A 26,810-nucleotide genomic window follows, 5' to 3' on the forward strand; every position below is an offset into this window, starting at 1 on the left:
TTGGAACTGAGTCTCTGCCTCAAGGGAAGTGGCTGAGTTATGTTTTAAATGGTCACAATGTGTTATGGAAGAGAGGAAAGGAGACAGGGAGACAGATCTGAATCTAGTAGACTCTTACAATGCTGCAGATATGATGACAGGAATGTCCACCTAGTCACTATTTCATCTAAAACTCACATTAAACCCGCCAAACCCAAAGATAATGGCAGTGAAAATGAATTCTCAAAAAATAAGGGTTTTGAAAAAACCAGGACTAAGACAGACTGAGTTACAAAGAAAGCGAGTTAGAGGTGAAAGTAAGAGGGCTGTAACAAGTCATTTGATGGCGGAACCCACAAGTTAATTGGCCAATCAATTCTTTTGACTGGCTACAAAGACTGCTGGCTTTTCTACATGTCTGATCTTTACAAAGAGAATCTTACTGTATTGTTTCTGAACTCTACATCTTATAACTTAATTACAATTTTCTATGCGGGTGGTTGAATAAAGAAATTTAAAAATGTTTTAGCTTCAGTTATTCTGTAAAAGTAGCAGCCACTGTCATCTTATACTGTAAAAGGATGAGATTTTGAAAAAGTTGATGAAAATCCATAATAAAATCTCTGCAGTATAACCAACTATAAATGAATCTGGGTTTGGTGAAATATGGATATCACTTAAGACAATCAGAACTTTTCTGGCGCCTCGGGACGCCTGAGTGACTCCGTTAAGCATCTGACTCTTGATTTCTTCTCAGATCATCATCTCATGGTTTGTGAGATCACACCCCGTGTTGGGTGGTGTGGAACATGCTTGGGATTCTCTCTCTCTCTGTCCCTCCCCTGCTCATGCTCTTTCTCTCAAAAGAAATATACAAATTTTTTAAAAGAACTTCTCAAACCCTGAAGTTGGTTTTAATGGACAAACCATGCTCAACGTCATGTCTACGAGGTCCATTGCTCAGATAATGTTCAAGCCTGTATTTTTTTAAAATTAGTTCTGCTTGCAAAATACTTGATGGTGTTTTAACAAAAATGAATACAATTCTTTTCTACCATTAAGAAAGAATTTCCCAGTCTAAAATTCCAAAATTTGCATTTGAATGCTATTATTATGGAAAAAAATAGTTTTTCTAACTAGAACCATTCTTTCTCAAAGATGAAATTAACACTATCTCATTTCATTAAAATCCTCCTTATTCTCTGGATATTTGTATGAGGTTTTCTTCTTTTTCCTTGTAGAGCTGAGTTTGAACTAAATAGCCATTGATGAAAGAGTGTGTCTAGAAAGTCAAAAAGCATTGGAAATTGACAAGAAAACCACAATCAAAATGTATTAACTAATACTGATAGTAGATACTCAATATGAAATACTTAAGACAGTGCCTGGATTATTAAGTATTAGCTACTATATTTACTATTTTTCCATGAAACATAAACCATGTTAGTAAAGACAGCTACGTTTCAGATGTGCAATCACTAAATCGAAGTGCAAAATTGATATGGCACAGACTATTAAAAATGAAATATCTAGTATTGTAGGAAATGGGAGACGTGTCTCAAAAACTAAAAAAAAAAAAGGCTAAGGTTTTGGGGAAAGGGATTTGGCCATGTATTATTTCTTTGTTTGAATTATTTATAAGAAAATAATATTTCTCATCAAATAACAATAAAGGAATATAAGCGATTAAAAGTTTTCCTTCCAAATCTTATATTATTAAAAAATAGCTAATATATCATTCAAAGAACCTTTCTAGTGAAAGAAATCAATTACATTAAAAGAAAAGAAAGCATTTGGCAAAACACTGAAATTTCTATTATTAGTGAGAAATGATAATTAACAAAATTTCTCAACTGATTCACTTTTGCTAGAGAATAAAAAGTATGCATGCTCCATAATCAGAGGCAATGCATGTTTTACGTTCCTAGCGTCATTCTCAGGGCTAGACTCCATCAAATTGCTCTCTTTTGTAGAGGTAGGTATCCTAAAAGATTACCATTTCTCATATGATAGAAATTAAGGTCCGAAAACATTACGTGATTTAAACTACGTGCCAAAATGTCTTTCTTTTGGAAATTATCCTGATTGTACCCAGCAGTAACGTTCCAACGTGTTCTTCCACCTTAAGACTTGACGAACACACATCATTTAAAAGTCAAGAGTCATCCTCCCTTTTTCCTCTGACCTCAGCTTTGCTCCTATTGTCACTTAATTCCCCAATGTGCTCTACAACCCACCCCAATTCGTGACTGGCTTTTATCTGGAGCTAAAGTTAAATTTCCCGTTCACAATTTGAGAGAAACAAATCAGCTATCTTCTGTTTTTCTTTCCTTTTATTTTCCATTCTTTTTCAAAGGATAAAGTTTCTTTCGGATTAAGAATATCCAAGACAATGGTCACAACTTGACTAGAGAGCACATGGGGAAACCATGAATTATTTTCATCATGTCAGCTAATCCACAGCTGTGCCACCTGTGAGTATGGATGGTATCCAAAAGGATTCTGAAAAGAAGCCAGGCAGTCTGTCTTCGATATATGAAAAAGAAAACTGTCAAACATTTTGCAAAGTGGGGAGGGGTAGATGTTCAGAGGAAAATGGAAGCCAAAACTGACAAACTAGCAGTTATCTTCCGAATTCTATGAATCCCACACAAGCCATTTGCCTTCTGGACTAATTAAGAAATAATTTCTAAGAACCATTTTGAAGTCATCACTCAAGTGCATTCTGTACCAATATCTCAATCTACTACACTGGACTTCTCACTTAGTCTCCTTAAATGTTTAAGATTAAGTTTCAATTCAGGGAGAAAATGAAGTAACTGTATCAAGAGCTTTTGTTTTAAAAAGGTGAATATACTCATTCTAATGATAATGTAAAAAAAAAAGAAAAGAAAACCCTAATATGCATCATTTATCTTACTAAGATGTTGGCACATGTTTTACTGAGGATTTTGGATCTCTGAGACAAATAGCACCACAGTTATAAAAAACATAATCAGCAACTGATCCAAAGAAAATGTAAGATGACACAACTCCAAAATATTTTATCGGAACCAAAGAAGTCATAATAATCAGAGCAAAGCAGAAGCTCTGGGGATATCACTTTTTATGACAAATGCACCTAACTCTCCCCACTAACGAGTGTCTTTGGACTACATTTGATAACACCAGGAGGATAATTTCTTAGACTCCAGTATTCACCGCCAGTAAAAACACAGCTGTCAACTCACAGGACAGATTTCTCCTATACACTTTATAAAATATGAATGTCCCAGTTTCTCGTAGCTCTGTTATTCAAATATCAAGATGGCAGCCAACAATATTTGTTGAGATGAAGTCCACTTGCAGGAAGACAAGACAAATTCCTTTTTTCATGGATCTGCAAGTAGCCAACAACCAAGATGCAAAACCAGGCTAGTTAATTCTTCCATTTAAATGACTATTCAAAGGTTTTTGATGTTGTGATTGTTATTTGCCTAGCCACTGTCTTGTGGATTTCAATGGAATACTATTAAAGATTCCAAGTCTATTAACAAAGCAGACACTTCGATTCATTCTGGGCTCTTTGCTTTCTTTGGTTCTCAAAATATTTTACTACCAACAGTTGCTTACTGGTAGGTCGTGGTTTTAAGCTGAACTAATTATTCACTGTAAAAAATGAAAGGTGAAGGAAAAACTCAGAATCACCTAGGATGTTAAAGAGTAGTTTCACGTTGAGATTCAAGTATATAGTAAGTATACATTTGGTTCACCTGTCACTTGGTCGGTTAAAGTCAGGGAATATTTCTTAACATTGAACCTCTTTCCATAAGATTCCTAAAAGGATCTGCTCATTTGTTTTATTTAGAGGTCTTTGATTGCAAAGGACAGAGATTCACTCAGATTAGCTGAGGGATGACAGCTCAATCACTGTAAAGATATTTGGCGGAATGAAGAGATCTTCAGGGCACATCAAGAAACACTTATTCTTGGGGTACCCGGGTGGCTCAGTAGGTTGAGCATCGGACTCTTGATTTTGGCTCAGGTCATGATCCCAGGGTCGTGGGATCTAACCCCAAGTCGGGTTCCAAGTTTAGTGAGGATTAAACCCGCTTAAGATTCTCATTCTCATTCTCTCTCTCTCTCTCTCTCTCTCTCTCTCTCTCTCTCTCTCTCCTCTGTCTCCCCCTCTCCCCCTCTCCCTTCTCCCCACTCACAGTCTCTCTCTAAACAAACAAGCAAACAAAACCAAAAGGATCATTTTTTTTCTCAATTCTCAAGAGAAGAGTACCACTGACCCAGCTCATCTTTTTGGAATCAAGACTCACAGGTCACATATTGCTGGCTCACCTAGGGACTGGTTGCACTTGCAAAGCTGTCCACATCTAGCCAAAAAGGCCACAATGGGTGATAACGAACATGGCCATACATTACAGAGCAAGCTCATTAGTGTAGTAGAAGTGTGTGGTTTAAGCACAGCACTTAAAAAAAGGTGTGGTAGAAAGGCCATTATTGATATCTAGCACAGCGTAGGGCGTGGTCTCAGTCTGTCTCTACTCCTTGCTACTATGTGACTTTGGTCGAGTTAATTAACCTATTTGATTTTTAGTTTCCTCAGTATTAGTACCACTTAAGGTCATTGTGAAGAGTCAATGAGTTAATTTATGTGAAGTCCTTAGGCCACTATCTGGCACTGAAATCACTGGGCAATTTAAGTTGCCCAACATCCTCTTTAGTCATAGAGCCAAAAGGACCTCCCTTTTCACTTACTACGTGGTGTCTTTTCTTGAGGGATGACACCTGACTAAAGAAGGGTTAGGCTGCAAAGTCATCCCTCAAAGGCAAAACTAACCCTAATCAAAAAAATTTTCGAGAAGAATTTCAGTCAGCCCATAAATATCTCATACACGCTTTTGGGCACAGACTTCCTAATAGTAATGCATGTCGAAATGTATAATGTAAAATGAAAAGTATATAATTATGAGTAGACATGTCAACTATAATTGTACAGTATTCATTATGAGACAAACGTTAAGACAGCAAGAGAAAAAAAATAAATTAACCTGTGTACTGCCCTTTCATCCAGATACTCTTTTTGGTTTTAACAAGTTAAGGATATGCTGAACTGGGGCACGGGCACATGCACGTGTGTTCGGCTAAAGATGAACGATGGCCCCTAAACAACAGCCATGGGATCGGTGTGCAGATGACAAACCACGCCTTGTCACATGAGTTTGAGCTTCTCCTTCCTCTGGTGACATAGTCCCTGCGGATCACCAAGGACTGAGTCCTTCGAGGACAGGGTACATCAGGCATCACTGTTGGGGCAGAGGCTGCGGTTGCCTCCGCTGAACTCAAGAAGTTGACAAAGAGATTCATAATACTGCTAATTATACTAGAAAAACATGCTGAGTAACGCCGTAGCCATTATCTTTGGAGTTGATCAAACATTTCTGGTACACTACATGTTAATTTTGAGATTTTGATCCATATGATGTTCATGTTCAGAAATTAAATCAATCAATTTCTGGCTATTTGGAGCAGTTCAGCCAATTTATGAAGATTCCCACTTGCTAGCTCTTCATGTTCATTGCTACTTTCTTTTCGTGTCCGTGTAATGTCATCATTTCTTCTAATCATTAATTCATCGGCTCTGACCTCCTCCTAATTCAGTAACTTGTTCACTGCGGTTGTCTGTAAAGTAATGGTCACCCACTTGTCTGGCCACTGGAACACACGTTCACTAAGTCACTAATGATCAGACACACTTAAATCATTTATGTGTTTTCCCATAGGATTGAGCGAAATGTTCCAGACATGGCTGCAAGTCCAGAAGTCATAAACGTATACCTTTTAAATCTGTGTAAAACTCTCTTCATGCACTTGGCTCAATCCGTCTACAGTAACTGAAACCACTGTTGCCATGATTTGATGACCATGTGTCCCAAGTTTTGACAACAGGGATGCTAGGTCTGTTATGGCTGTACCTAAGGGCCAAGTTCAAAACAGCTTCTTTCCTTTTTCTCTTTTTTTCTCCAATACCAGAATACTGTTGCTTTGGTTGAACCCAAGATAAAATAACTGGCTTTCACGTACCGGGCATGTTTTTACAAAAAAGACATGTTTCCTAAAGCACTAGTTTCCCACTCAGTCCAATGAGATGCTCGCCTTTTGGGACGGTGGCAGAAATGGGTGCAGCAACAGATTAGTGAACTCATTTCAGTTTCACGCCAAGGCGTTGAGCGGAATTGACTGTGAGGTCACCCGGTCACCTCCACTTCTAAATCGAGCTCTCTTCCAGGCTGAACATACATGGTTAAACCCCATACTTCTAAATCATATATGGCTGAACATACATGGTTTCTTCCAAGCTGAACATATATGGTTAAACCCCATACTTCTAAATCATATATGGCTGAACATACATGGTTTCTTCCAGGCTGAACATACATGGTTAAACCCCATACTTCTAAATCATATATGGCTGAACATACATGGTTTCTTCCAGGCTGAACATACATGGTTAAACCCCATACTTCTAAATCATATATGGCTGAACATACATGGTTTCTTCCAGGCTGAACATACATGGTTAAACCCCATACTTCTAAATCATATATGGCTGAACATACATGGTTTCTTCCAGGCTGAACATACATGGTTAAACCCCATACTTCTAAATCATATATGGCTGAACATATATGGTTTCTTCCAAGCTGAACATATATGGTTAAACCCCATACTTCTAAATCATATATGGCTGAACATACATGGTTTCTTCCAGGCTGAACATACATGGTTAAACCCCATACTTCTAAATCATATATGGCTGAACATACATGGTTTCTTCCAGGCTGAACATACATGGTTAAACCCCATACTTCTAAATCATATATGGCTGAACATATATGGTTTCTTCCAAGCTGAACATATATGGTTAAATTAGGGTAAGTATTAGGGCTACTTTCAGTTGCCTTTTACAGATTAAGTGGGGAAGGGAGATCTCATTATGAAGAAAAGTCCATTTCTTATGGAAGAATATCTTCCAAGCATCAACTATATTATCTTTTCAAATATGTTTATGGAACCACTGGCTTCCATTTCATACTGTAGTTGAATTTGGAAGTTGACATGGGTCAATACTGACATGAACTGAAGTCTTTCTAATTTGTAACAGGGAAAAATAGATTGAAATTGTAAGAAGGGACAGGAGGGCATCTTTCAAACAGAAGAGAATTCTGTGATACGTGAATTATTGCTTAAGAAAATTCTGCGCAATTTAAGAAAAACAGGATGAGAGTTGATGCAAAGTGTTGCTCTCCTTTAAAGTAAATGGATCACTAAATCTGCCCATCTCAACTCTTGAAAAATCTCTTACGATTAATCTGCTTGCCAAGTAGCTTTCCAACTTAGATCCTCTCAAAATGTACATTGTTCCCTGACCCCTGCACAGGTACAGAGAGCATTTATATTCAAATGTAACTTTCTAAAAGCAAACTTACATAGAAAAGGTGCCATAGGCAGAGTTGAAAGCAACAGAAAACAGGAATGAAGAGTTAAATCATCTTTCTCAATTAATAAAAAAAGCTTAATTATGGGTATTTTACTTATGTATCCTTACATACTTACAGACCATCATACAACCTATTCTTTTCATTTTTAAAAGATGATTTTCCACTGCCGTTCCTAATCTAAATATGCACACCTTAATGATAAAGAAAAAAACCCACTGCGACAGGATGTTTGTTCCTCATCACATCCCTGCTGCTTCCATCCCCAGGAAGGAAAGATTTTCAGTGTTACCTGGGAAAAACATAACTGATGACATCATTTTTCTTGGTTCCAGTATCTACCAAGGCTTGCCCAGACATTTTCAACCTGTTACCACAACCCATGAATTATCTCAAGATTTTTTTAGTGTAATGAATATCACTTCTCTATGTGAAAATTATCACTTTATTTTTCCTTCAACAAATTAACTGGCCAAGAAGCAATCCCCTTATGTGCTATAAAAATATTAAGAAAATCTATTCCCAAAGTAGTCAATTGAGATACCTTTAAAGGGTGAAAATCACCATGAAAAATTTTGCCATTTCAAATCTCCAATGAGCACTTAAGCTATTTGTTCATACAATAAAGGTAGCTGAGGGTTTTTTTGTTTTGTTTTGTTTTGTTTTTTAAGAACTAGATCGCATGACACCCAGGTAGATTATTGTGTTTCCTTGGAGAGTATCATTAACAAATGTGCTAATGACTAAAATTTGGACATTAGCTTATGTATTACCTTCCTGTTACTTATATAAAACCTTTATATATGTGATGTCAACAGTCTCTGATTATGTATATGTGACTGTTTGGGGGTGTGTGTGTGTGTGTGTGTGTGTGCCTCAAGACTCAGCAAAGCTGAATGGCTCAAAATAATGAAAAACTGTACTATGCTTCCAAACTATCTGTTTTATCATGTAAAATATGGTTTTCTAAAATAATGCATTTACATACATTCAAGACCAAATATGATCGCTATATTTCAGCACTACTCTTAAATATTACCTTCACGTATATTACCTGTGTCACTGTTTCCATCCTAAGAACACAAGAGCATTTTGTACAACATTACATAAGCCTGAGAACAGACATGAGAGAAAATGCTCTGATCCTGAGATACAGCTACACTTCCCTCCACAGCTACCACTTGGTGCGCGGGCACACGCTCACGCGCACACACACACACACACACACACACACACACACACACATTCTAGAGTGTCTGAATCATTTGAAATTGTCAATATTTGGCTATTGTTAACCTATAAAAATGGCCGTTTCACTTAAACAGCAGATACACCTACACAGACTTAAAAAACAGATCAAAAAATACCCTTGACATTTATTACTCAGAAGTGGGTTATGGTCAACTCCATAGAAAGGAAAACCTTAACATCACTATTCACTGGGAAAATTTATGAACCTCTGCTCCATCTACATTAAAACCAAACTGCAACCACGCAAAGAAAAAAAAAAAAGATCTTGTTAAGAAGATGCCCGAACCAAAACAGAATAAATATACGCCTGGTCTTTGTTCTATCAGATGTCCATTCAAAGGTATCGATAATGGTTACATCATCAGATTTTTAGCGACAACTAGGTCCTAATATTGCATCTGTGGCTCACGCCAGGAGTCCCTTGACCCGGCTTGACAAGCGTGAAAGCATGAAATAAAGGAAGGTTAACAAAGACTGGTCTAAGGAAGAGTTCGCAACAATACCGCAATGCTCTTATCACCAAATTCGACTTTGCATCTGGACACTGAGATCTGAAAGATTTGCAAATAATGACAACATTCAAGCCAGACATTACGGACTAAAAGGGAAACACACACACACACACACACACACACACACACACACACACAAATGCCTTTCAAGAGAGAAACATTCATTAGCCCCACTGGCAAGTGTCTAAAGCAAACAAGGAAACTGCAAAATAATTACTTAGTTACAAACAAACCCTTTTTAGCACAGTACCTTTTTGTGTCTGTCCCTCTTCCATATTCTCTTCCATGGCTACCTTTCTTCAGTAGAATCTGGTACACGGAATTAATCAAAAGCTCAATTAGATGTTGGAGAAACTGGTGATTTTTTTTCCCTGGGAAGCTCCCACAGCAGTGGCTTGGGCAAGTCCTGGGAGCTTAGCAAAGGCTCCCTCGCGCCTCTTGTTTGCTTGGAGACAGACTGTCAAGTGTAATTTCATTCAAATTACTCTTCCGTGAAGATTATCAATTTTTCTTCTCAAAGCTGCCCATTGTGTATCACTGTAAGCAGGTATTCAAGCAAACAGCCTGAGAATTTTGGGGGGAAATTTGGTCTGAATCCCAGGAGCAGAGACTCTGTGATTCACAAGCCTTGCTTTGCATTTAAAATGGGGAAAAGAAATTGAGGTTTGTATGGAAATCTGGGCTTTAAATTGGAAAGAGGCTGAGCTGTGAACAGATGGAGGGGTGTCCTCCTAACATGAAGCAGACCACCAACCCATGATTCCCCCTCTTTGCCACCAGAGTGGGAAAGCCCAGATTCCTGCTGCTTCTTTATGCTGCAGCCTGATTCTCACCAGTCAGATACCTCGCGAAAATGCGAAAACACGTTTGCTTTGCTCTCCTCTCTGAGCATCTAGTTACTTTGATTTTAAAGTGGCAAGAAAGGCTGCAATCATACCATCTCAGGGTTTATCTGTAAGAGGTTATTATTGACAGAGGTTTTATAAGCTCACACCTTTCAGATTTAAAAAGATACAAAAATACGGTATAAGCCTTAAAGCCTGAAGGATATGTTTTAAGCAATTATTGTACTTCAGTGCATTACGATTCTTAAGGGAAAGGGAGAAAAACACTGAAGTTTTTCAAAAGGAATCTACTGATGTCTTTGTAGTTTATTGTTGTAATTTTAGTCCATGAAAACTGCTGATTTTAAATGGGAATCTCTTGAAAGGGAATAGCTTCCAGGGTCATTATTGGGGAATGAGTAGGACAATAAAAGAAGGAACAAATTCGAGATAAGGAACGGCGGGATAAACAATTTATAATGGGAATCTGCAGTCTGATTTGGAATGCAAATCATAGCCCTGCAGTCTGGCAATAAATTAGCATTTGTACTTCAGCCCACTGAGCTACAGGGCGCAATCCAACTTCACAAAAGGTATAGTGAGAAAATAAACAGTTTCTCTTGCAAGGGCACATACAGCCTTACTTGAGTATCAAGTATGAGGAAGAATCCCTGTCCCTGTCTCCATGTCCAAATAAGCCAGCACATGGAGACAGACAGACAGACACACACACACACACACACACACACACACACACACACACACACACACCTAATTCCTTACCTTTCATGAAAACTAATTCACATCCCAATTATCCACAGTTGAAGTTCCTTGCATTATAGCCTGTATTTCACACATATTTTTAAAGTGGGTCAGTAACACGTTACACGCCTCCTTTGAAATCATTACAAAAGCAACTATTTAGAGGCAAGACAAATCTCATGCAACATCCCACTGGATGTCTCACGATTTCTCAGGAAACAGTGTTCAGACTTCCTCCTTCTAAAGTCATCTGTGATTTATTTTCCCCATTCAAATGAATTTAACCCACAGGTAAGTGTAGTTCAAATAAATAAAAAACCTATCTCTTCTGAATATATTTCAATCTGTATTCAAGGGTTTGTGAGCGAGCTGCTTGCTCAGGGCACAGACCGAAAGAAAGAAACCAAGAGGGAAATCAAGGAGCCAGATCACAGCAGTGTCTCTGCTCCAACTTAGCCCAGGGCTGACATAACCTGGCATATAGTCAAAACACAATGGAGCCTCACTCCTCATTTACCTTCTTTCCTCATTTTATGCTGCACAAGTCTTCAGCGAAGAATCATTAATGGTAACAGCAGTGGAAATAATAAGGCCACTTTACATACCTAGAGCAGTTTACAATCTACAAAACACATCCGCACACATTAACCCGTTTGTAAGACAAATAGGGAAAGGGTGACTTTTCTATTACACGTAGGACAAAAAGTGAGATCCAAGGAGATTCCGGGACCAAGGAAGTCTTAGAAGCCATGTCAGCGATTTCTCGTCGAACGCTCTGACACTGGCAGCCGCTTCCCCAGCCTACACTCTGTTCCATGACGAGGGCCACCAGCATTCTCAAACCTCAGCTTTCAGCGCATGGCTTTCTTTTCCACCACACGTAGGAAAGAAAGGGAAGAAATGAAAGGGAAACAAAAAGTGTTCCTTGGGCAAGATGAATGGAAAAGTAACTAGACTCTCCCTTCTGGAAGCCTTGTGGAAGATGAACAAATTCCTTTGAATGACCAACTTTTTCTCCCAAATAGACTTGTTCACACTCAAATTGTTCACAAAAGAGGACAACTGCAACTTACTCTGTGTGAAGAACCACCCCAAATCCAGGCTAAATGGATTTTTAGGAGCACACGGCACACACACACAGCTTCCTTACGGCCAGGATCCTTTGTCAGGGAACAAAGGTCAACTTTTTTATTGTGGTAAAACGCATGTAACGTAAAACATACCACCTTAGTCACGTTGAAGTGCACGGAACGATGGTATCAGGTAGAGTCACACTTTCTGCCGCCATCACCACCATCCATCTCCGGAATGTTCTCACTTTCCCAAGTGGAAACTCGGTTCCCACTAAACATGAATTTCCTTATTTCCTTTTCTCCCTATTTGAGGGCAGGTGACTGCCGGGCTCATTTGTTGTTTGTAGAATTGTCTTTTGAAATTTTGATCTCAGGGCGTCTGGGTGGCTCAGTCAGTTAAAAGTCTGGCTCCTGATTTTGGCTCAGGCTGTGATCTCACTGTTTGTGGGATCAAGCCCCAAGTCAAGCTCTGTGCTGACGGCTCCGAGACTTCTTGGGATTCTCTCTCTCTCTCTCTCTCTGCCCCTCCCCCACTCATTCTCTCTCTCAAAATAAATGAGAAAAAAATAAAATTTTGGTCTCATTTGAATTAAAAATATTTCGAACAATCAAGTATCTGAACACTAGTTAGAAGAAAGAAATGATTGGCATTATATTGTAGATGAACTACATGAATCCTAGTTAGAAGAAAGAAATGATTGGCATTATATTGTAGATGAACTACATGAATCCTAAAGCATGCTACATGAGCCTTAAAAACTGGCAACAATGTTTCTTTTAGATTTCCTTTAAGACCTAGAAGCTGACACAGTGAGATGCCACAACCTAATTTCTTTCCATTACACCACACTGCACTTACCCCACTCTTGTAGTCATTTGTCTAAAATATAAGGTATGAGTTTACTAGGCAGCCTAAAAATATGATAGTTAATGTGAAATATGATTTCTCTTTCAAATATTATGTAAGAAATATTTATAACGTTTACTACATTTTTCCCGCACAAGCTAAAGACGCTTTAGTCACTAAACCTGAACGTATTTGTCCTTCTCCTTTCTCTTAATTCACTTTAATTTGGAGCTATTTTTTTCCTTAATACCTCATCTTATCTTTATAAACACTTTATCATATAAACCAAGAAAATATCTACATATTCTTCTAGTATACAATTCAGTCATCTCTGTGATAACTCTGTAAAGCCAAGTAAACAGAGTTAAGATTAAACAACAAGTTAAGGGTTCCAAATACAGGATCAACTTTAAGAAATGGACAAAAATGTTTAAGGTCTTTGAGTCAGACTAACAAAAAAGACATGTGAAAACATGAACCAAGTATAGAGGAGACATGAATACTGTTCAGAAATCTGCTGGTTTTCCTCAAATGTTTCAGACACGGATCTAACATTATCCTGAAAAGGAAATGTCTTAGTTGGTTTCTTCCTACATTTCAAAAAAAGAGAGAGAATTTTGGGGGCACCTGGGTGGCTCAGTCGGTTGACGGCCCAATGTCAGCTCAGGTCACGGCTTCAGGGCTCCCGAGCTCTAGCCCAGACATCGGGCTCTCTGCCCTCAGCACAGTCTGCTTCAGATCCTCTGTCCCGCCCCTCCCCCTGCCCCTCCCCCACTTGCATTCTCTCAAAAAAATAAATAAAACATTTTTGAAAAAAAAGAAAATTTTGACTGCTGGTTTAAGCTCTAAGTCAGAAAGGGACTCCACAACATTTTCCTAAAGAAAATAAAACCACCACAAACACTTAAGTGTTTTAAGTGTTTTGTTAAGGGTAGCATAACATTCTTAAAAAAAAAAAAAAAAGAGTAGCATAACATTCTTTAGACTTTTATAATCGTATAGTGCAGTCGATTCACAGAATGACCATGGTCATATGGGTCTTGCTAAACTGAAGTATCATTATTCCTACTCCCTTTCGTTATTTAATCATACAAATGTTTATTCAGCATTATTATACACACAGGAACTTTCTGTAGGCAAGAAATACTGACAAAAAACCAGGCCTTAATGATGATGTTCACAACACTGTACGACAGTGATCCCTATCAAGGATAAAAATGCACAGGTACAGGGGTGTCTGGGGGGCTCAGTCGGTTGAGCGTCCGACTTCGGCTCAGGTCATGATCTTGCGGGTCCATGGGTTCGAGCCCTGTGTGGGGCTCTGTGATGACAGCTCAGTGCCTGGAGCCTGCTTCGGATTCTGTGTCTCCCTCTCCCTCTCTCTCTCTCTCTGCACCCCCCCCCGCCACACACTGTCTCTCAAAAATGAGTAAATGTTAAAAAAAAAAATCACAGGTTGCTACATGAGCTCACAGCAAGGATACCTAACCTATTACTTAGTTTTGATAGTTGACAAAGATTTCTTGCTTTCCTAGGAGGTACAGGCTGAGCTGATCTGATACCCTGATATTCTCCAGGGAAAAGAGAAGGGGGTAGAAGGGAGAAGAAAAAGGTTTTCTAAACAGTTGAAACTGAATACTCAAGAGCTCATAAAGAGGGGTAGTCTTCCGATTACCCGTAATGGACTAACACCAGGCTACGTGGGCAGAAATCCTCCTTTAGTGTTTATGGGGCATCTTATCCCCAGGGTGGTTAGTGCTGGAAAATTAGGTCCTGAGTCTTGGTCCCCAGAGTTCCTGAAGGCAGAGAGACAATCCAGAGACAGTCCTGTGCCCTAGAAGCCTGGAGTCTTACAAGGTAGAAGGTAGGAAAGCCATTATTTTTCACCCCAAGAAATTACCTTTAGTTCTTTCAAGCTCTTTCCTCTTGAATCTATTCGTACTGTATTTTCAGAGTTGGCCAAGCCTGCTCCCATGACAATGTCATGGCCCTATTTACACCTGCTCAATGGTTTTCCAGTTTCTTTTCTTTTCTTTTTTTTTTTTTTTTAATGTTTGTTTACTTTTGAGACAGGGAGAGACAGAGCATGAACGGGGGAGGGTCAGAGAGAGAGGGAGACACAGAATCGGAAGCAGACTCCAGGCTCCAAGCTGTCAGCACAGAGCCTGACCCGGGGCTCAAACTCACGGATGGTGAGATCATGACCTGAGCCGAAGTCGGACGCTTAACCGACTGGGCCACCCAGGTGCCCCATGGTTTTCCAGTTTCTTAGGGCAAAGTGCAACCTACTTAGTTTGGCTGGAGGCATGAGGCCTGACAGGGCAGAGCCTGGTTCTCACGCCTCACCTCCCCTAGCTATTCCTCACTCAGTTATCTCCTCCTGGTGTCCCCAACCTATTTGTAAATGTTGTTCCTTCTGCCTAAAACACTTTTCCCTCTACCCTTAGAGACCCATATCTACACACTTATCAGATCTTAGTTTAAATGAATTGTGTCCTGGCAAAACTTCCCCCACCCAGAGAACAGGCCTCCTGTAGCACTGATAACACGTTGCCATTACAGAGTTATTCCCCCCAAAGTTTGAATTTTACATTTATGTTCCCCACTGGCCTGCGGCTCACAAGCTCATGAGATCAGATACTCGATCCACTTTCCACAAGACAAACACATAGCAAGCTTTCAGTAGATATTTGATGAACTCACGAACGAATACATGAAATGATAATAATGAATGAGTGGATAAATTCAGTGGCTTAAAATATACTTTTTCTTACATTTTGCAGCTTCCACAAAGTGTTCTGAAGTGCGAACACCATTTACAATAATTCCAGGACATACACATTATATTCATATATAACAAATGTCGCTCCTGAAGAGTTGATGGCAGAAAAATAAAGAGGTATTTCAAAAAGAAAACAGTAAAACACAAAGGCAGCTGGAAAATTATTTTTTTTTTTTTTTTGAGAAAGAGAGAGAGAGAGAGAATCGCAAGGCTCCACACTGGGTGTGGAACCTGACATGGGGCTTGATCTCAAAACCCTGAGATCATGACCTGAGCCAAAATCAAGAGTTAGGTGCTTAACCCACTGAGCCACCCAGGCATCCCACCTGGGAAATTATTAATCATGTGCCACATTTCCTTTACTTAGGGAAAGCTATCCTGTCTTAAACACTGATTATGGTAAGGAGAGACAGCAAAATTCCAAGAGTGACACTTCTTAGAACAAATTTACCCTTTCAAAATAGGAATCGTGTTTTATAAGTATTTCTTGTAAACCAACAAGTTGATACAAATTTACACTTCTAAATAGTTTTTGTCTCCCTCCAAAATGCCAGCAAACCAGAGAAAACCAAAACCCCTTTGGTATTTGTGTTTTCCCTGAAACCTGCAGGAACCATGCTGGGCGCAGCAGGGGGAGGGTGATGGGTAAAGCCTGCCTCTAAGAAGCAATGGTGTCACCAGCCAGTGGCCTGTGTTTCAGGGCTCGAAATCCAAACTTCGCTACCAACTCAGAAAGAGACAATAAAAAATGGCCCCGGTTGTTCTTTATTTCCTCAGAAATGATACTTAAACTGAGCTCGCTGAAGAATGGACTCTATGGTGTGGGCTGGATCAAACACTCAACTTGTATTGATTAATGACTACTATGTAGCAGAAGCTGGGCCAGGCCAACCAGAGAGAGGTGGTTGCCCCTCTCCCAGGGCTCACAGCTTGGCCCGAAGAGAGACACAATTAAACAAGTGGTTGCAGCATATTCTACAAGCAACAATAATAATAACTAAAGTTATACTCAGCCCTTCGCATGGGCAGGTGCTATTCTAAGGCGTTTATATTTACCTCACTTAATCTTAAAATAACCCTCTCAGGTAGTTACTATTTTTATCCCCATTTTTATACACAATGAAATGGCACAGAGAAGGTTAGTTCTTTGTATAAAATAACAGAGTGGTGAGGCTGGATTCAAATGTAGGCATTCTGACCCCAAAGACCATTCTTCAAACCCACTCTATCAGCCTACACTTACGTTAAGTAGTAGACCCCACAGCATTTAATATGAGCTAAGGCTCTTGTCACAAAGTCCTATTTCGGACGTAATATTATACATAAACAATAAACACCTGTGTATCTACCACCCAACATATAAAGTACTGTAAAGACTGCCATGTCCTTTTGTTGTTTTTTTAATGTTTATTTCCTTGTTTGGGGGGGGGTGGTCAGAGAGGGAGAGAGGGGCAGAGAGAGAGGGAAAGAACTGTGCACTGTCAGCATGGAGCTCAATACAGGGCTCGGACCCATGAACCATGAGATCCTGGCATGAGCCAAAATCAAGAGTCAGATGCTTAACCTACTGAGCCACCCAGTTGCCCCTGTGTCCCTTTGCTAATTGCATTCTAGTCTTTACATTTCCCCCAATCCTACCACTCAGCCCTGTTAACCAACAATCAGTATCAGGGTGTTTTTATTCCTGTATACTGTCCTCATAATTTTATATATATATATAAAATGTACATATATATATATGTATGTATATAAATTACACACACACATACACACAATTTGATAATGCTTTGCAGGTTTTGATTATAAATGATATTTTACTGTACATATCTTTCCACATATTTTCCCCAATCTTCTGATATTTATAGATCCAACTTGTTGATAAACATTTAATATTGATTTATAATTTCTAAACTACTGCAGAAAATATTACAATGAATATTCTGTATGTCTCTGTGTGCACATAGGTAAAAGTTCCCCTTTATATACTATATACATCACTATATATTACATATATAGTATCTACGCCTATATTACATATAACATGACTACTGCTGAATTCCCTGTTCAGTGTCATTGGTCTATGAACCCATTCCTGTGTCAATAATACATTTTCTTAATTACACAGTGGCTTTACAATAACTTTTATTTAGAAGACCAATCCTCAAACTTTGGTCATTCTTTTCAAAACTGTCTCAGTAAAACCTTGGTCATCCATATACATTTTAAAATCAGCCTTCAAATACCAAAGGGGAAAATTACTTGCATTCATCGAACTTATGGTACCTTCACAAATTTAATGAGACACAATTAACATCTTTATAACACTGAGTCAGCTTCGATGGACATGTGCCATCTGTCCATTGTTTCTGGACTTACTTCATATATTTTGAGAACATTTTTTTTTTTTTTTTTTTTTTTTTAAATTTTTTTTTTTTTTCAACGTTTTTTATTTATTTTTGGGACAGAGAGAGACATAGCATGAACGGGGGAGGGGCAGAGAGAGAGGGAGACACAGAATCGGAAACAGGCTCCAGGCTCTGAGCCATCAGCCCAGAGCCTGACGCGGGGCTCGAACTCACGGACCGCGAGATCGTGACCTGGCTGAAGTCGGACGCTTAACCGACTGCGCCACCCAGGCGCCCCTATTTTGAGAACATTTTAAGATGTTCCTCCTAAGGAGGCGCTTGGGTGGCTCAGTCGCTTAAGCGTCCTGCTCTTGGTTTCGACTCAGGTCATCATCTCATGGTTCGTGAGTTCATGCCCCGCTGTCGGCAGAGAGCCTGCTTGGGATTCCCCCTCCCACTCTGTCTCTGCTCCTCTCCCCCCGCCCCAGCCCCCATGCACACACTCTCTCTCAAAGTAAATAAACATACATACATACATACATACATACATACATACATACATAAATAAAGTTCTCCCTAAAAGATGTGCATACATTTCATCATTTTCATTTCTAGGTATTCCGGTTTCTTTTACAAAAAAAATTTATATGACATTTCCCAACTCTCTTTGAAGTAAAGGAACACATTTTTAAATTTAATTCTAGAAAAAGTGAATTTGCTAACCTCTTCTATAGTTCTAATAATGTACAGATCTTGGAAGTTTCTATGCAACTGTTAACATCTTTGAATTAAAGCAGATTTGATTCTATCTTTCCAGTCTTTATATTTTTATGTATTCCTGCTACCTTCCTGTGCATTCCACGGGCACTGGCACAATGCTGAATTAAAAAGGAATGATTCTACTCTGTCTCCCTTGGATGTTGTTTGCAGTAGGTTTGGGTAGATGTGTTTTCCTACAGAAATAGATTCCCTTTGATTCCACATTGCTGAGGCTCATTTATAATAAATTATATTGAACTTTAGCTATCTTTTTCCATGAGAATATCTATTATCTCTACGAATATATTCCATTGATAGGCGTGCCTGGGTGGCTCAGTCAGTTCAATGTCCAACTTCGGCTCAGGTGGTGATCTCACGGTTCACGGGTTCAAGCCCCGTGTCGGGCTCTGTGCTGACAGCTCAGATCCTGGAGTCTGCTTCAGATTCTGTGTCTTCTCCCTCTCTCTTTGCCCCTCCCCTGCTCATATTCTCTCTCTCTCTCTCCCAAAAATAAATAAACATTAAAAAAATAATAATATAGTATCCAGAAAGTGAAGGAAAAGGAAGGGACACGGCCGAAAGCCGCTGAGCTACACACCCTGAAAACACATACACGCTCACACTCCGTGGGACACACAGTGGGCCACATACAACACACGCTCACGACCTTGGTGATGCTGAGCCTCTCCATCAGCGACAGGAATCTGTACACGCTCACAGAGGTCGTCCAATTCAGTTACTCTTCCCACGCACGAGGCCCCGCCCGGTGGCCACTGTTTACCCGGCCAGACACGCAGGGCACCCGTCAGTGTCCACACCCATCACCACCACAGCTACCTGTGCTTCCTGCTTGCTCTCCTCTGTACGTGACAGTTTGGTGGCACCCAGGACAGCTCCAGTTTATACAAGCTATCTTCCACTAATTACCTGGGGCGCCCCCCCAAAATAAAATATGAATTACAGTAGGTTTTCAGGTATTAAACTCTGCCTGCACTCTTGGCATAAACTCCACTTGGCTATATTATATAATTGCTTTCATTTTGCCTTTAATCTACTGAAAGCTCTTCTTTTAATTGGGAACTGCCTTTTCAATCTGGTTTTCTCTGAACAGTGCTACTGCTTTTTTTTTTTTCCCCCCAGGGGAAAAAAAAAGCACTTTAGGAGGGAATCAGTTATAACATTTCTGGTGCATCCCCAGATTGGAATATCATGTAGCCATTTGTGATGATGTAAATCATGCTTATCAACATGAAAAGTTGTTCACAATAAGTGAAGGGACAGAACGGTATAACAAAATAGTCTGAGTAGGATATATTTTAAAGTGTACATACAGGTATGAAAACAACTCTGAACAAATATATTTGAAAATGTTAAAAATGGTTCTCTCTAGGGACGTCTGGGTGGCTCAATCGGTTAAGAGTCCAACTCTGGATTTTGGCTCAAGGTCACGAGCTCACAGTTCACAGGTGCATAGCTTGTGTTGGGCTCTGCTCTGTCAATGCAGAGCCTGCTTGCGGTTCTCTCTCTCTCTCTCTCTCCCTCTCTCTACCCCTCCCCTGCATGCGCGCACGCTCTCTCTCTCAAAATACACTTAAAAAATAAAATAACTTTTAAAATGCTGCTTATGAGAAAGTAGAATTTGCAATAATATTTGTATTTATTCTTTGCATGTCTGTTGGTCCTGTTTCAGTGGTTTAATATATTAGTTATCAAAACGTGGAATAGTTTTATAAAGCTGACAGTGTAAGCGGGCCACCACTCATGGTCACCTTCTACGTCGTAGGTGCTAGACTAATAATTCACAGAAGTTATTTCTACCACCCAGACAACTGTGCGTGCTACCCTTCTTTCAGGGGAGAAAACTGAGGCTTTCTCGAGGTCATGCAGCTGGTGAATGAAGGAACTGGAATCTGAATTTTGGTCTTTGTAATTGTAAATTCATCCCTCGCAAAAACATGACCGACCCAGTACGTGATTAACATAGGTCACAGGGCACTTCACGCCAGCATTGTTTCATTTTCGGGTGAAGTCTCACTGTTACAATGAGGACACTGGATACGTTATATCTTAGCTGAAGGATGAATTCTTTCTTTCTCCATGTATTTGAACCAAAGTGCAATAACTTAGAAATCTCAGTTAAGCCTAACCTTACTTGCCACACTGGATATTACAAACGACAAAGCTCGTACAAATCAATAAGAAAAGGGAGCGAGAGACAGAGCTAGAAAGGCAGGGAGACAAGCACAAGGTCTGCAAAGCTGCAGCTTGCCATAAGTTCTGAGTTTTGCAATCCCGATTTTAAATCTTGCTTTGAGTGTTCCGGCAGACACAGATGATAGGAAAAATCCTCTGAAAAAGCTGATTATACAACATGGTGCATAGAGAAATGATGAGGAAAAATAAGATTCAAGTCTTCTCAGCTTTATAATAAGCATCTTGGTCTTTCTGCTTACACATTAGATTGCAAGTCCTTTTATGGATGAAAAAAAATATGAAAGTCTACTCTTACATTTCCAGAGATCATCTTAGGTAACCTAAAAATTCTTATCTCCTAAAAGGAAAGTACTCCTAGATTGACAACTTTTCTCATTCTTCAGTAGGCTCTCTACCAATGTACTTGGACTGATACCTCAAACGCAGGACGTACCAGGCTTCTCCCAAAGAGCTGTGGAGAAAAAATGCGCTTCCTTTCTTCCAAGAGAGACGCGTGAGTTTATGCCTTGTTCCTTTTTTGTGGGCTGGTATTTTGGGGGTTTGTTAGTCTTGAGCAAGAGGTCTGTGACTGCGATCTATCTTCCATTAATTACAAGGATACAAATATGCCTACATCCTTCATGTACCAGAAACAGCCAGAAAACATCGTCCCAAGAAAGTTCTATCGGCGATGACATATCTCTGTTTGGACCCATCCCACGGCGCTGGTTAGATCAACACACTTAAGCTTTCAAACAACAAAAATACTTTACATCCTAAAAGTTCCCTTACTCTAGGCTCCCTTACTATTAGGATCAAAGCAGCCCTGGAGGGCACGACTGGGCTTCAGTCTAGCTGTGTGGCAATCACACAGTCCATCAAGTTGCAACTGTGCCTTCTGGTTTTCTGCAGTATGCTCAAATCCCCAGTAAACACCCCACTGCCCTTGTCCTACATAAACTGCAAAACTGTTTTTAGGATTTATATTGCAAACACTCTGGAAGATCTGATTTATTTCCTCCTTCCATCCCACTGACTAAATTTCCGTATCATTTGTCTACAACTCACGTTTGTCAAGTATCAGACATTTTTTCATTTTTAATATTTCTACACGGATGACATTTCCCCTGCCTATGGTTGACAGCTGCACTGTTTCTCCTTCACCGCTCATGAAGAGGACAGACCTAGGTCAAAGGGCCCAGGCTTCCTGGTTCCATATTTAACTCTTCTTATTCAATAAAACTGAACTCATGTTTGTGCAGCACCCACTGTATACTAGACACATTTTTTTAACCTTGATGGTTATTTAGAATCTGAGAATAAGTGGTATTCCCATTTTATCGGTCATAACACTGAAACTCAGAGAAGCAAATCATTTGCACAAGTTCCACAGCCATGACAAAGCAAAATTTGAATACAAAGTCTCTCAAAATTTCATTGTTTCCATTACATTACATGACTTAATAAACAAAAGTAAACAAGTACTAACGAATTCCTCCAAATAAGTGATACAAACAACTTTATTTTTTTTTTTAATTTTTTTTAACGTTTTATTTATTTTTGAGACAGGGAGAGACAGAGCATGAACAGAGGAGGGTCAGAGAGAGGGAGACACAGAATCTGAAACAGGCTCCGGGCTCTGAGGTGTCAGCACAGAGCCCGACGTGGGGCTCGAACTCACAGACCACGAGATCGTGACCTGAGCCGAAGTCGGCCGCTTAACTAACTGAGCCACCCAGGCGCCCCATCAACTTTAATGTTTATAGCTAAATGAGTAGGATACCATTACAGAAGATGCCAATAAATGGAAAACGTCCTCAAAATACCTTATGATCCAGTAATTTTAGGACTAGGGGTTCACCCAAAGAAAACAAAAACACTAATTTGAAAAGACATAGGCACATACATGCAAATGTATATTTATCACAGTATTATTAACTCTGGCCAAGATAAAGAAGCAACCCAAGTGTCCATCCATAGGTGAATGGATAAAGAAGAGATATACACACACACACACACGCACGCATGCACGCACACGCACACACACACACACACACACACACACACACAAAGGAATGTGTGAGGATGAGATCGTGACGTTTACAACAACATGGATGGATCTGGGGGGGTCTATGCTAAGTCAGGCAGACAAAAACAAATACCATATGATTTCACTTATATGTGGAGTCTAAAAACCCAAACTATCCAAACACACAAAAACAGAACCAGACCCACAAATACAGAGAACACACTGGGGGTTGCCAAAAAAGAGAGGCGTTGGGGGTTGGGCAAAATGGGTGAAGCGGAGAGAAGAGGTACAGTCTTTCATTATGGAATGGATGTCATGGGGATGAGGTAGAGCACAGGGGATACAGTCAAGGGTACCATAATGGCGTTGTATGGTGACAGACAGTAGCCACACTTGTGGTGAGCTTAGCATAACATACAGACTTATGGAATCACTATGCTATATATCTGAAACTCAGAATAAAAACTCAATGAAAACACACGTCCAAGGAAATTTTCCCAAGGACAGTCTTTCGTTCATTAATTCCCCAACGGTACATTGAGTGTTTACCTTCTTCCAGATACAAATCTAACTTCTAGGGCAAGTTCATTGGAAACATGCATTAGGTACCTGCTGCCATGGTATCTGTACCCTAGAAGAGGGAGGTAAGAGGCTAACTAAACAAATAAATGTTTTAAAAGATACTATTAGGTTCTGATATATGCAAGGATGAAAAGAAATCACAGTAATGTACTAAAGAGGGCTCGGGGGTCTCCTTATCTGGGTTGTCAATAGATGAGGCCTTTGAACATCATCCACAGCCATCATAATAAATGTATATCTGAAAATCCCTAGTATCAAATGGCCATCAACAGAATTTTATTATTTATTACATGGGAAGGAAAACTATTAAGGAGACACTTGAGCGATCGGTTGTGGCCATAAATACTATGTTTTCTGTACAAATGGGTCTTTTGTAATTACTTTGATGTGGTACAACGTAACATTTTAAACTAGAACATTTTGAGGCCAAATTGAAATCAGAGTTGCAGTTTTTAAAAAAAAAGAAGCTTGGGGTGCCTGGGTGGCGCAGTCGGTTAAGCGTCCAACTTCAGCCAGGTCACGATCTCACGGTCCGTGAGTTCGAGCCCCGCGTCAGGCTCTGGGCTGATGGCTCGGAGCCTGGAGCCTGTTTCCGATTCTGTGTCTCCCTCTCTCTCTGCCCCTCCCCCGTTCAGCTCTGTCTCTCTATGTCCCAAAAATAAATAAATAAATAAATAAAAAACGTTGAAAAAAAAAAAGAGAAGCTTGTTGCATTCAGTCTCAAAAGCCATTTGTCGTTAATCTGTATCCTGAGACTTAGAACAGTGTAAAATATTACCTAACACACAAATCCATTCTCTTTCCGTGTGTGTGTGTGTGTGTGTGTGTGTGTGTGTGTGTGTGTACGTGTATGTGTGTGTCCTGCACTAGGATCAGGACTGACACACGAGTCTGTTTGACTCCAGAGCTATCACACCTTCCATTATAAAACAGTGCTTTTTAAACATACCTTTCAGGTGGTTATTCAGCACATCCAAGTTGTTAATAGTGTGGTTTCAACATAACGTTGGGTTTTGATTACATTCACTAAAGGAGCTAAATACTGACATATAAAAAACCAAAACTGTAGCAAAATCCAACGTGTGTAGTGAAATGTAAACATCTTGTGTAAGGCAACAACAAAAATTTCTCATTTTCAAAACCCAGAGCTCATTACTGAGTCTCCTATTAATGAACTCATGTGACCACCATATCGCTGGAAGTCTAACCAGGCAGTGTAATAAAATGGAATGACTAGAAGTCATTCCAACACGAGTTCCAATGGTGACCTGCTTCTTTTTTTTTTTAATTTTTTTTAGTTTATTCATTTTTTTTGAGAGGGAGAGAGACAGAGACAGAGCACGAGTGGGGGAGGGGCAGAGAGAGAGGGAGACACAGAATCCAAAGCAGGCTCCAGGCTCTGAGCTGTTAGTACAGACCCCAACGCAAGGCTCAAACTCATGAACCATGAGATCCGACCTGAGCAAAAGTCCGATGCTTTACCGATTGAGCCACCCAGGGGCCCCATGACTTGCTTCTTTATTAACAAGCAGTAGGCACTCTGTTATGTGCTAAGAGGCACCACTAACCCATTACAGGATTTTAAGCGAAGAGGTTCTTCCTCCATTGTCTGAAATACAAAGTGAATTTATTAACACTTGCCTTGCTGACTTTGCAAGGTGATGTACCAAGGGCCAGATACTGAGGTGAGTGTCTCTAATACGCCATCTTGACACAGCACCTCACTGTCCCCATCAACATCAGGGCTTCGTTAATTGAAGCCATTTGGCAGGTGAGGGGAAATAAGGCCCCAGAGGAAAGTGAATGAAAAAGTTCTTTGAAAGATGTATAATGCTACACAAAAGTGATGAAATAATAACCACCATTATCATTAAGCGGGGAGAAGTAAATCGTGCTGTATGAAAAATACTATCCGCTAGAGCACCCTGGAAACTGTATCCATCTGCCTGATGCAGTTCAGAACAACAAGACGTTTGGTCAGGGCTCACTATACGCCCATCACGGTTCTTACATTTTTTTAATGTTTATGTACATATTTTGAGAGAGGGAGTGCACGTGAGTGGGGGAGGGGCAGACAGAGCGGGGAGAGAGAATCTCAAGCAGGCTCTGCAGTCTCACAAACCACGAGATCATGACCTGAGCCGAAATCAAGAGCTGGACACTTGGGGCACCTGAGTGGTTCAGTCAGTTAAGCGTCTCACTCTGGATTTGGGCTCAGTTCAGGATCTCACAGTTCGTAGGTTTGAGCCCTGCATCAGGCTCTGTACCGATGGTGTGAAACCTGCTTGGCATTCTCTCTGTCTCTCTCTCTCTCTCTCTCTGCCCCTCCCCCCGCTCTCTCTCTCCCCCCAAAATTAGTAAATAAACATTAAGAAAAAAAAATAGTTGGCACGCTTAACCAACGAAGCCACCCAGGGGTCCTGGTTCTTACATTTTTGTCCAAACTTCTACTCAGTAATCTTCAAAATAACCTCACAAGACACACACTATTATCAGCCCCATTTTACAGATGTGGAAACAGAGAGGGAACAGCCAGTAAATGGCAGAGCTGGGATTAGAAACCAGGCAGTCTGGCTCCTAAGCCAGGGCCTTGAATTATTAACACTGAACTACTTCTGTGAAGTAGGCTGTAAAGGATGCAAACCAATTAGCTGTTTATTCAACAGGCCTAAGGAACAAACTGCCGGATTATTTGTCCTCAGGTACAAAGCCTTTCGGCCGTTCTCCACGCTCAGTGAGGTCAGCCTGATGTACTGGAAGGAGCCTGGGTTTGGCCATCAGTTTCCAACGGTGGCTCCGCCCAGATCTGTGCATCCTCCATGACCTCTTTATGGTTCTGCTTCTCATTTGCAAGCTAAGAAAAAGAAAATCTATTCATTGGGGGTTTTATAAAATCAAGCACAGTCAGCACAAATCTTGGTGCAGCCATGACGGGCACTCAGCAAATATTAGTTTCCTTCTTTCTCCGATCCCCATACGTGACATCAGTTCAAATGATTTACTCTCCCATAAATTGCTTAGGAAAAGGTAAGAGAAAGGCCTGAGTTCATGCAAGGCAGGTTTTAGATGAACTCTATATTGTCTTGAGTCATACGGTAATCTGCTTTGTGAAAATAATGTTAGCCAGTGTATCAATAAATAAGCCTTTTTTTTTTTCACCCTAAACAGTATGTATTGATTTTCTCAAGAGTCTGTATATTCAATGTGATACACTGGTGGACTGATCTGGTTTAGTAATTCCCGGTTCAGCTCTGGACTTGCCCGAGCCATAGGTCTGCCTGACAAACCACACACAGAGCAGAAGTGTCTTCCAACTGTTAGGACATACGACGCCTTACTACCTGCTAGTAAATCACACTGATACCTGACAGCACGTGAGCTT

The 26,810-nt window shown here is 40.1% G+C and overlaps 1 protein-coding gene across 4 annotated transcripts in view; it reads right to left on the minus strand.

Annotated features, from left to right (window-relative positions):
* The window catches only part of GPM6A (glycoprotein M6A), a 358,838-nt gene that overhangs the window by 153,462 nt on the left and 178,566 nt on the right, over window positions 1-26,810 (minus strand). The window contains exons 1-2 of one of the 4 annotated variants that reach the window (XM_058719902.1): window positions 10,840-10,890; window positions 9,483-9,541 (exon numbers count right to left, since the gene is read on the minus strand). The exons of 1 other annotated variant lie outside the window; for it this stretch is intronic. In XM_058719902.1, coding sequence (XP_058575885.1) covers window positions 9,483-9,519 — 37 coding nt within the window. In that variant the 5' untranslated portion in view covers window positions 9,520-9,541; window positions 10,840-10,890. Of the gene's footprint in view, window positions 1-9,482; window positions 10,084-10,839; window positions 10,891-26,810 lie in introns of those variants that run through there. 2 more of the 4 variants (XM_058719903.1, XM_058719901.1) reach the window with 2 other exon arrangements.

Source organism: Neofelis nebulosa, chromosome 3, assembly GCF_028018385.1.
Source record: "Neofelis nebulosa isolate mNeoNeb1 chromosome 3, mNeoNeb1.pri, whole genome shotgun sequence".
Classification (NCBI taxonomy): domain Eukaryota; kingdom Metazoa; phylum Chordata; class Mammalia; order Carnivora; family Felidae; genus Neofelis; species Neofelis nebulosa.